The sequence below is a fragment of the Musca domestica genome, unplaced genomic scaffold (assembly GCF_030504385.1).
Source record: "Musca domestica strain aabys unplaced genomic scaffold, Musca_domestica.polishedcontigs.V.1.1 43, whole genome shotgun sequence".
Taxonomy (NCBI): domain Eukaryota; kingdom Metazoa; phylum Arthropoda; class Insecta; order Diptera; family Muscidae; genus Musca; species Musca domestica.
The window spans coordinates 4,247,049-4,259,448 of record NW_026712332.1 but is presented as its reverse complement, the minus strand read 5'-3'; the positions used below and the strand labels follow the sequence as shown (position 1 = coordinate 4,259,448).

At 35.9% G+C, this 12,400-nt stretch overlaps 1 protein-coding gene across 1 annotated transcript; it reads right to left on the bottom strand.

Annotated features, from left to right (window-relative positions):
* Window positions 1-2,722: 2,722 nt before the first annotated feature.
* LOC101900060 (SLIT and NTRK-like protein 2) lies at window positions 2,723-12,074 on the bottom strand. The gene is made up of 2 exons (XM_005191511.4): window positions 11,918-12,074; window positions 2,723-4,256 (listed from the first exon to the last, which is right to left on the bottom strand). The coding sequence occupies exons 1-2, from the start codon at window positions 12,038-12,040 to the stop codon at window positions 3,129-3,131; spliced, it is 1,251 nt and encodes a 416-aa protein (XP_005191568.2). The 5' UTR covers window positions 12,041-12,074; the 3' UTR covers window positions 2,723-3,128.
* Window positions 12,075-12,400: the final 326 nt, after the last annotated feature.

Here is a 12,400-nt window from a genome sequence, read left to right as displayed (position 1 = left end):
ATATGTTCGGAAATACATTTGCCAAATTTCATCAAGATCTTCTTAGAGTTGGATATAGCTTCCATATATACCCTTAATCCAATTTCAGGTTTACTATGCCATTATTTAGCTAATATCAGTCCAAATGGAGTGAATTTCGGGATGTAAGCTTTCATTTTGTGGAACTCGGCTCCGATACATGGTTTTTTAATATAATCATTCTCGAAGTGATTTAATACACTCTATATATTTGGTATGAAAGATTAAAATGTCTCCATCCAATTTAGTGACAATCGATTCAGAATTGGATATGCCTCCCATATATTCGTTGCCTCTGGAACCAAATTGTAACTGCTCTAAAGCTAAAGGTTGATAGGAGGTATGACATATTTCAAATAAATTCGTTTGTTATGGGAGCTCTACTAAATATGCATTGTGGTATAGGGTATCACATATTCGTCTTTGCCCGACTTTCGACTTTTCCTTACTGGTTTACTGTTAATTTAACACGTATCCAATCCGACTCAAAATTTTCCTTTATACTTCATTTTTTAGGAAGGTGTCACAGAAAGAATTATTTGAGATCAAATTTCATTATGAGTCTTTGAAAAAAAGAAATGTGTATATTCAATGTGTGCATTATAATACCAAGTGGACGAGTACTAGTTTTTTCGATCATATCCCAAAAGGAGGATAGCATATTTAGGATAGAGCTTTGAAATTTAATAGAGATATTTGGATTACATTCAGTATCATTAGTACAGAAAATGGGTCATGTCAGTCCACTTTTTTGAAAAGTCCCCTTGGAATGATTTCAAGTATATTATTTACGTTTTGGGCATCTTTGCTTCATTTTGATTTGTTATTATGTAAAAACGCTTTTTACAAAAAAACAAAAAAAAAAAAAAAAACGATATGGGCCTACTTTTTGGTACAGCAGTTATGTAATGATACCCGCCGATTTAGGTATTGCAAAAGTCTTGGTAATTTTTTCCAATATATATTTATTCTTATGATACCATTCGCCTAAAACGAAATTTTATGTTAAAAAGCAAAAAGAAAAAATTGATAAAAAATTAAGTTCGGGTTTTCTTTTCAACATTGATGCAAATGGATGTAGAGATATTTGGTGAAGAATATTATTGCCTTTGACAATTATGCTTTGTGGAAGATTTTTAAACAAATTGAGACAGAGTACGACATGAAGCCCTGGCATTTAAATAAGATTTAGACTTTTGATGCCTTCAGTACCTATAGTAAAATTTTATGGCAAATAGTTTTGTTGAATATTTAGACTTGCTACGTTACCCTTCAAAGTGAGTTTTTAACCATATTTTAAAAAAGACTAAAAAGACCGCTTTTGACTCGCTTAAGGGTTAAAATTATCGACCAAAGTAATCCTCGTATTTTTGTCTTCAATATTGACGAAGGCACCACACACCTAAAATGCACGGATTTCGGGGAATATCCGAAAAAGTTCAAAAGTGTGAAATAGGGTAGAACTTGCCCCTTTAGACTACTTTGCGATATAAACCTTCAAGACGCCGATACAAATGTCTTCTTTTTATACCCTCCACCATAGTATGGAGGGTAAATTAAGTTTGTCATTCCGTTTGTAACACCTCAGAATATACATTTTAGACCCCACAAATATATTATATTATATTCTTGATCAACATAAAATTCTATGTCGATTTATCAATGTCCGTCCATCTGTGCGTCTGTGGAAATTACTCTAGCTTCTGCAGGACTTTTGGTATTGAAAATGGGCTATGTAGGTTCACCTTTTGGCATAGGCTCCATATAACGGTACCTCCTGATATTCGGTATTTTGATGTTTTTTGCGATAATGTTCATCGAAATTGTTTCAAATTTTGTTTTTGAAGTTCGTAATGGATACTACAGCATATGGCAGGAGATTGTCTATGCAGGTTCACGTCTTCGTATAGCCCCCATATAATGGTACCCCTGATATTCGGAATTTTGACGATTTTAGCGAAATCATTTACCGGAATTGTTTCAAATATGGGTCCACGTCTTCGTATAGCCCCCATATAACGATACCCCCGATATTTGGAATTTGCATAATTTTAGCGACATTATTTACCTGACTTATTTCAATTTTGTATTTGAAGTTCGTAATGGATACTGCAGTCTATGCCAGAAAATTGTCTGTGCAAGTCCACGTATTGTACCTCCCTATATTCGGTAGTAGCTACATTATAAACATATTTTTTCAAGTTTCGCATTTGAATATTATAATGGCTTATGACAAAAGTTGCCTATGCAGGTCCACTTCGTCGCATAGACCCTAATATACGGCTACATTCGACATTTTTAAGATTTTAACAGAATTTTTAATGGATTTTATTTTATTTTTTTTTTTTTTTTTTTTGAAAATTGCCAACATTTCTACCAAATGGTGGAGGATAATCAAAGTTCGGCCCGGCCGAAATTTATTTTAATCGAAATTAATTCGAAATTATATGCAACAGTTAGACCCCAGTGCTTGTTGTCCTCTTGTTCCATATTTTTTTTGTGTTGCACAGTGTAATGAAAAAAGTATGTTATTATTTTTTTTTCTTTTAAGTATCTCATATAATTTATTAAGCTAAAGGGATAATAATACTGTATTCAAATACACAACAAATCTATTTATGAGTATAAACTTTTATTTTAACAATTTCGAATGCTCTATAATGGATATTTGATGCAAATTATTTACAAAAGGACATCGGAGCATTTGAATATGTTTCGTAGATTATAAGGGTTTATAGCTTTAGTAAAACCTAGCCTAATGATGATAAGGCAAACAAATAACAAACTTACATCCTGCAAAGCACACATACCGACGTATGTGTATGTATGTGTTGTCTTGTTTTAATATTTACATGGATCGATGGCATTGGTAATGGAGAGTAAAAAACGAAATTTCCAAGTACTTAATATCCCAAAAGTTTTGGTTGCAGAATGATTAATATTTATACGTATATTATTGTAAATGTTTTACTACTTAAAACTAAATAGGATTAATATCGATATTTAATTGTGTATAAAACTACAGATACTTCTTCTTTTTTTGCGGTTTTCTTAGAGAGATTTCAGACTAAATGTGGCGAATTTCCGGAAATTTTGCCGACCGACCGCATTCAACTAAATGTGTCATGTGGCACGGTGATGGACCCAAGGACTAACAAGAACACAAGGTATTTTACAAAACTATTCGTTGTAAGCGATATCAGTACCAGCGTGCACATGCTCAGGGCCATTGAAGAGGCCGACGATCCCAGATTGCCCTTTGTCAACTGGTCCTGGCAACGGCCAATGGAGTCTATGTCGAGTTCGATCATGGCCCGACCGTTCACATCCAGCGGTGAAATGCAATAATTTTTCTGCAGAAATTCTGTGAGATTGTGGGCACCCTCCACCAGTGGCCCATCGAGCAGGGTGTGTATGTGGCAGCCACAGGGAAAGTGATTGTTAATCAGCTGTAGGTGTTCCACGCCATCGACAATTATGGCATTGGGATCAGGTGTTTCCAGTATGTGGTTGCCGTGCATTTTGAGATGTTTGATGTTGGCAGTGTAGGTGAAGTTCAACTCCTCAATGGCATCGATCTTGTTGTTGAGTATTTGCAGGGTCTCGACCTGTGACAGCCCCGTAAAGGCATCGGTGCAAATGACACCCAGGTCCGATTCCTGCAGGGTCAATAGCAGAATATTTGTGAGGCCACGAAATGTGAACGGCTGAACCTCCTTCAAGTCCATATAAGCAAGTTTCAGCAAACCGACTGTGTCCATGCCATTAAATGCGTCTGGTTCTATGGTTCGTATGCCCGATGGGAATATCACATGGCCAACATTCGTAAGACTTGAGAAGGCCGACGTATCAATCTTGATGAGCGGATTGTTGCTCAACAGTATCAACTTAACATTGGATGTGCCGGCAAAGGCATGTGTTTCGATGCGTGAAATTTGATTATGACTCAGAAGTATGGTCGAGAGATTCTGGAGACCAGCAAATGCAAACGATGTTACCGACTGTAGGGGTGTGTATTGAATTGACAACTCCTTGAGACGGGGCAGTCCGCGGAAAGCAAACTGTTTCACCTTGGTTATGTTATTGCCGTCCAGTGAAAGTTTCTTGAGCGCTCGTAAACCTGCAAACGAATCGGGCTTTATGACCGGAAAATTGTTTTTGGTTAATGCAAGATTTTCAACGGTGGGGGGTAATTGTCGCAATGGAATCTTCTCAAGTCCACCAGTATTGCAAAGTACCTACAGTCGATGAAAAAAAAAAACGAAGAAAGAGCAAAAGAACAAAAAAATGAATTTCATTCGAAATGTTCAAAACAAAATAGCAGTTACAAGAACACAGCAACAACAATAGCAACTACAACAACAATAGCGATGCTTGCAGCGACCTAAGTTACAACAAAGATGAAGATTTCTGTAAATTTATTCTAATGATTTCACCATACAATGAAGGTCATTCCGTTACGGTACCGTGTACTTTGACCATGTTGTTCTTCACGGTTTCTGGGTGCGTGTGTGTGTGTGTGTGTGTGGGGGGTTTTCTGAAGGTTTTTATAACCGCCGGTAAATTGAATCTACGTGGTTATTACTGAAAATTAAATTAAATCGAGAATTTTTCTGTTCTGTTTTTATTTTCCAGTCGTTGTTGGCAATGCTACTGCCCCTGTTGCCTTTGCCAGGGCAATGTCCGTCATACCCTCCACCAGTATCTTTTCTTAAAGCCGTCGCCACGAACAAAGTTTCTACCTTTGAACGGCACATCTGAATGTGGCATTACCATGTCCCCTTTGAGTTCATTTCTAGCCGGAGGGCATTCGTTAATTCTTTTATGCCCCACACCCAACCGTTAGGGGCTTTGTAGATGGAAATGTGGACAAGTCCTAACATGAAAAGAATATATTTGTATAGGTAACGAAGGCGAGCGACGAGGAGTTTAAAATGTAAGGTTTTGAAATCAATTTGTGGAAATACGACTGTTGTTTTAAAGTTTTTGCCCAAAGCACTGCAAGTGACCCTCTAATTTATTTTTCTTCATTTTCTGGCTTTCATTTTTTTCTATTATTAACTTATACCCCCCGTTCATCTCCCATTTGCAATGCGTATAAACAAGTACATCATCGATGTTTTCATACTTTTGTAAATATATTTATAAATAATTCGGTCCGGCGAATGGTACAATAGAAAGGTGGTAATAGGATTAATGCAAACTTCTGAAGCAAACCTTGAAGCTATGTCCGCTTTATGTTAGAATCGTTTTTACAGTGGGTAAATTGTCGGAACTATAGAGATGTATTTAATCGCTTTATATCGATTAACAATTTTTATACAATTATTTTTTTTTCTGTTGATCTTTTTAAACCACAATTAAAAATAAAGCCAGTCTATTTTGAAACAATCAATAGACATCAACTAACATTTCTGTGGTTTTGAATATTCTCCCAAGACAATATATTTACCAGTGTCAAGTGATTTTAATCGCTATGGTAATATGCAACTTCAAACAAAATTATATTTTGTTTTTGTAAAATATTCAGGTTTTATCCCATTATTGATGTTTTTTAAAGAAACGTTTATTTATTAGTGGAATACCATGGTTTCGGTAAGGGCGACCAATCCTCATCAGTTTCCTTGGTTTTTGTCTGGGAATATTCTCACAAGGAATTTTTTTTAAAAACAACTCCTTTGGCAAAGGCCTTTTGATGTCCAACATTTTTTGTCGCTTCTTCTTAATCGTTTAACTGCACTTTATGAATCATACGCTTCATAATTATGCTTTTGACATTAACAGTGCTCTGCAATACATTAAACTGTTTTTTAATTGCATGTTCTTTATGACTTTGTATTGGATTAAGTTGATATGTTTTGTTTTTATATCCTCCACCATAGCATGGATGGTATATTAAGTTTGTCATTCCGTTTGTAACACCTCGAAATATACATTTTAGACCCCACATGTAGGGCCACGTTTTGGTATAGCCCCCATATAACGGTACCTCCCGATATTGGCCACAATTATACCAATCGATACGCAATTTTGTATGAGGTTAGAGATTATGACAGGACGGATGCCCACATCCACCATTTTGGATGATCATCAAATAATAATAATCTTGTGAAATTGACTAAAATCTCCATTCCATTGCGAATATTGTTATACCTTTGACCTTGGAAAGGCATAAGGGTATATTATCTTTGTCATTACTTTTGTAACATCCCTAAATATTAATCGTAGACCCCATAGAGTATAAATATTCATAATCAGCATAAAATTCTATGTCGATTTAACGATGCCCGTCGCTCTGTATGTTGAAATTACAATACAGCCCATATAACGGCACCTCCCGATATTCGGTATTTTGATGATTTTTGCTACATTTTTTACGGATTTGTCTAAAAATTGGTATTTGTTGGCAATGATAGGTTCTTGCTCCGGTGGCGAAACATTGTATGTATAGGACCACGCTTTAGTATAGCCCCCATATAACGGTACCTCCCGATATTCGATATTTTGATAGAAATTGGTAGTTGCAGTTCATAATGGGTTCTAGCCCGGTGGCAGAACATTGAATAGTTAGTTCCACGTTTTCCTAAAGCGCACATATAACTACACCCGCCGATATTCAGTATTTTGATAATCCTAGTCACATTTACCCACATAATTGTTTAAAATTCTTTAAAATTCTCAATCGTTGAAAATTGCTTATAGAGGTTTCCGTTTCGGTATGGCCCCAATATAACGGCTTCGCACAATTTATGGTTTTTTGATAAATTTAACTGCATTATGCAAATGGTCTTTTACATAAAAATGTTTCCTTTACCCTAAGGTGGAGGGTATTGAAAGTTCGGACCGGCCGAACTTAATGTTTATACCCTACACCACAAGGTGGTCAGGGTATTATGTCTTTGTGCATTTGATTGTAACAGGCAAAAGGAAACGAGATAGACCCATAGTTCCTTTTGATGATCTGCATAGAATCACATTCTGAGTCGATTTATGCATGTCCGTCCGTCCGTCTGTCCGTCCGTCCGTCTGTCCGTCCGTCCGTCTGTCCGTCCGTCCGTCTGTCCATGTATTTTTGTAAACAAAGTACAGGTCGCATTTATTGCCCGATCCAGATGAAATTTTGCAAAGATCTTTGGTTTGGCCCAAGGACGAACCCTATTGAAATTGGAAATATTCGGTCAAAATTTAGATATAGCTCCCATATATATCTTCGTCCGATTTGCCTTTTATTGTGCACCAAACGTGTAATGTCAGCCCGAATCTTATGGAATTTTGCATATACACCCAAATTAGGCCTGAAAATATGTATGCCAAATTTGATCGAAATCGGTTCAGATATAGCTATAGCTCCCATATATATTGTTCATCCGATTTGTTATTTTTGTCCACCGCCGCCGTAATATGCACTATGCAACAACAATATTTGGGGAAATATATCAAATACAGCTCAGAAATACATTTGCTAAATTTTATCAAGATCGGTTCAGATTTGGATATAGCCCCCATATATAACTTCGTCCGATTTACCTTTTATTGTGCACCAAACGTCTAATATTGGTCCAAATGAGATGGAATTTGGCACTTACGACCGAATTGAGTCTAGAAGCTAGTATGTCAAATTTGGTAAAGATCGGTTCAGATATAGCTATAGCTTCCATATATCCGATTTGTTATATTTGTTACCCATAACCGTAATATGCACTCCGTAACAAAGATATTCAGGGAAATATATCAAATACAGCTCAGAAATATCTTTGCCAAATTTTATCAAGATCGGTTCAGATTTGGATATAGCTCCCATATATATCTTTATCCGATTTCAATTTAATTGTGCACCAAATGGGCAATACAATTCCGAATTTAAAAGATACAAATGCTTCGGCATATTTAGTCCTTTGAACTTTAAATTATAATTATAATCATGATTGAATTCTCCCATAAAAACTTTTAATTGTTATGCGAAGCTCTACTAAATTAGCAAAGTGGTGTAGGGTATCATAAAGTCGGCCCCGCCCGACTTTAAGACTTTCTTTACTGGTTTTTACTTGTTAATGTTTAAAGTCACCCCCCCTCCTTTTCCTCATATGTTTATCGTTCCCGTCACTGCGGTTTAATGTATTATTTCTAAGTGTATTTGCATGCAAAAGGAAACGATATTGACATATAGGCCCCCTTGATGATCATCATAGAATCACATATTGAGTCCATCATAAATGTCCGTCCCTCTTTCTATGCGCCCGTCCATTTGTCAATGTATTTTTGTTAAGAAAGTATAAGCCGCATTTATTGTTCGATTGTTATGAAATATTTACAAATTTTAAATTATTATTTTTGTTGTAACAGACAAAACCAACTTACATGGTTATTCTACTTCGTTCAGGTTGAACGAAAGCATAACAAGTGGAGAAAGATGTAAATGTTTATAAGTGAGGTTGTAAGATTTAGAAGACTTTCCAAAAGAATTTTAGTTTTATTTAATTCTTTGGTTCCTCTTCTATTGAGCTTACGATCTCGTCACTTGGGTAAAAAATGCTTTTTGCCATAGAAGTTATTTTTAAAATAACTTCTGGGGAGAATATCCCAGACAAAAAACAAGGGAACTGATGAGGATTGGTGGCTTTTTCCGAAACCTAGGTATTCCCTGCCTTACCCCCTGGTAAACATTACATCGTTCTCCACTAATAAACAAACGTTGTTTTTATAAAAACAACAAAAAAGGGATAAAGCCTGACCATTTTGCAACAACAAAATACTACGGTATCCCGAACAAACAAGCCACACTGTTCTATTAAATTATTATATCTCAACAAAAAGTGAAATAAATAGCCGAGTTTCTTAAAATTTCAGACCCATGAATGATTCTACGAGTATATGATATAAAGTCAGCTCTTTGTGTTAACTCACAAACGGTCAAAATTGTGAATAACTTTGCACCTTCCACTATATGTTAGATACAGTATGAAATTATATAGCGAAGGAATCACAAATCTAGTCAAAAGATGGACTATACTCATAATGACGCATAACTTCTGGTAGCTCCTCCAACAATTATGAACATTTATAATAATTATAAATCGTATATAATTTGGGAAGTGGTGATTATTTAGGAGTCGGAATTAGTTCCAATGTTACACATCGCTTCGTTTCTATAAAACGTTTGCCAATATTAGTCTAAATTTATTTCTATTCCGTACATATGTTTAAAAATCTTGAAAGGGAAAAGTGTTTCTCTTTCGCATATTCCCCTAGGTATTTTATCTTTATTTTATCTGCTTATCTTTAAAATAGACGCTTATATTAACCAACTATGAACCTTACTTGAATATGTATCATGGCTTTATAGCAGTTATAATATGGTCTTAGAGGAAACTGATATATGGGAGGTATACCTAATTCTGATTCGATTTTCACCAAATTTGATGGAGTCATTTTAACTTCTCATACCAAATAACATTACTATAGAGTGCATGATATCACTTCAAGAAGGTTTACATTAAAACAAGTAAGAAGCTGTAAGTTCGGCCGGGCCGAACTTTGAATACTCCCCACCATTTGCAACGAATTTGGTAATTTTCAAAAAAATAAAATCTGATAAAAATTCGTCTATACGACGACGTGGACCTGCATAGGCAACTTTGGTCATAAGCCATTACAATATTCAAAAGCAAAACTTGGAAAAAAGTTTCGTCAAAATACCGAATATAGGGGGCTATACGAAGACGTGGACCTGCACAGACAATTTTCTGTCATAGGCTGTAGTATCCATTATGAACTTCAAATACCAAACTTGAAACAATTCTGGTGAATAATCTCGCTAAAATCATCCAAATACCCAATATTCCGAGGTACCATAATATGAGGGCTATACGAAAACGTGGACCTACATAGCCCATTTTCAATACCAAAAGTCCTGCAGACATACTATACATTTGAGTAAAATTTTATGAACGTTCTTCATTTCGTTCGGAAGCTAAAGTGATTTCCACAGACGGACGGACATCGCTAAATCGGCATGGAATTTTATGCTGATCAAGAATATATATGTTGTGGAGTCTAATATGTATATTTCGAGGCATTACAAACGGAATGACAAACTTAATATATACTCCATACTATGGTGGAGGGTATAAAAAATTGGTTTATTGTAAAACAAGTAAAAAAAAAACATTAAATTCGGCCGGGCCAAACTTTTAATACCCTCCACCTTAGGGTAAAGGAAACATTAGAAGAAATGTGGCAAAAACCATTAAAATGCCGAATATTGGGAGTTACCGTTATATGGGGGCTATACCAAATCGTGTACCTACACATGCAATGTTTCGCCAAAGGAGCTAGAACCCATTATGACCTACAAATGCCAATTTTTAGACAAATCAGTGAAAAAATGTGGCGTAAATTATCAAAATACCGAATATCGGGAGGTACCGTTATATGGGGACTATACCAGAACGTGGACCGATATATCTCATTTTCAATACCAACCATCCTAGACACAATACAAATTGCTCTGCTAAATTTTGGCGCTCTACGTCAAATATCGTGATTTCAACAGACAGACGGACAGACAGACGGACATCGTTAAATCGACTTAGAATTTTATGCTGATTATGATTATATATTTAATATATACGACGAATATTTAAGGATGTTACAAACGGAATGAAAAAGTTAATATACCCTCCTTTCCAAGGTGGAGGGTATAAAAATCTATCCAAAATGGATCTAATATTACATATATGGTGAACAATAACCGTGAAATCGGATGAAGATATATGTGCAAGCTATATACAATACAGAACCGATCTCAATTAAATTTGACGGAGGTATTTCTGAGCTGTATCTAATATCCCGCAGGAAAAATCCTAGGTTGGGAATACCAGCCGACTGATACACTCTAACTTGTTACTGGTTGCATTCTGGGTTGACTCAAACTCAGATTAGATTTCACGTAATCTGTATGCAGAATCAGCTCAATTACAATTAAATATTTTACATTATCAAATTGTATTAGGGGGGAGGTGCTACAGGACTACACATTTGTAAAACACAATATTTCAATTTCGTCTTGTGGCCATTGTAGGGTTAGCATTATCCTAATGCATTTGCTTTACAACATTTTGATTTCGCTAACGGTTTTATTGTTAAGAATATCCACATCAACGGCACCATTTAACATGCCAGAACACGACTGTGATTTCTGATACAATTCTCATTTAAAATGCAAATGCTAGCAGCGCATAACCCCAAAATCATAAGAAGCAGAAACAACCAACCCGAAATCATTGAAAGTAGGCAACGGCAACGACTACGACAGTTTATTCCATTGTCCTCGTCCTAGGGACATTGGCTGCAGCCATAATGGAATTTAACATTGTTATGCATCGAGCGTTGTCTGGGCACGCTAATTCAGCACCACACTCTTTCCAGCAGTAATACGAATAGCGCTAGCGTACAGAACAATGAAATTATTCCTTTGGCTCCGGCCATGGTTTGTTGTTTTGCTTGGCAAAACGAAAACTTTTCTTATATATCATTGTCTGTTTCCGTCACTTGACTTCCCGGCCAGTTACTTTCTTCGCGAACAACAAATATTTGTCTTTCTATTTTGCTTTAAACGCTCCGTTCCGTTCTCGCCCTGCCCGACTTTTTGGTATTTCGGGTTTGCTGACGTCACAGTCATTAGTGTTATTTTGTTGACGTTTTTGTGTCTGGCATTGCAGTTCTCCAATTCGTAGCTAAAAGTTGTCCATTCAATTTTGATTTTAAATAGACTGCAGCATAGCTTGTGTTGCTGCTGTAGGCAAAGCACCATAGCCCGGCCATGCTGTGCGTAGTTATTGTTGTGCTGTTGTTGCTAGTGATTATTGTGAAGGCTGTTTCGGACAGCTGGGGTACTCACTTGTGTCTGGGATAAACAGATGCACTCAGTTGGGCATGATTTCGATGATGACTCAGATAGTTGCGAATTCCATAAGCATCCGACAAATGTAATTGATGCAATGACTAACCAGGTATTGTACATTTCACGTTGCTAAACACACGAAACTCTCCACCGGCAATACAATGATGGCGACATCCACTGAAAATACGGCAAAGGGGAAAAAACAGGGAGAATTAATTGAAATCGATTGAAAACAAAAACTATTGGTGCAAAAAAAAATGAATTTAATTTGCTTTCCAAATGTTTATCAAAATATTTAAGAATGCATGCACCAACATTTATAAATTATACGATTTATAATAGTTATTAAGTTAAGTTATTAATACAATTACAATAAAATTGTAGGTTGTTGTTAACAGAGTCTTTGATGTGAACTTATTGTTAATACAAAAAAAATTATTTATAACTTAATAGTTCAAAGGAAGAATATTGTTCAAAAAT

Excerpts from the sequence above, each read along its gene's own strand:
- LOC101900060 (XM_005191511.4), bottom strand. The coding sequence starts at position 12,040 with ATGTACAATACCTGGTTAGTCATTGCATCAATTACATTTGTCGGATGC. Across the intron at positions 4,257-11,917 it reads TCTGTTTATCCCAGACACAA|GTACTTTGCAATACTGGTGG; the intron begins GTGAGTACCCCA and ends CATCGACTGTAG.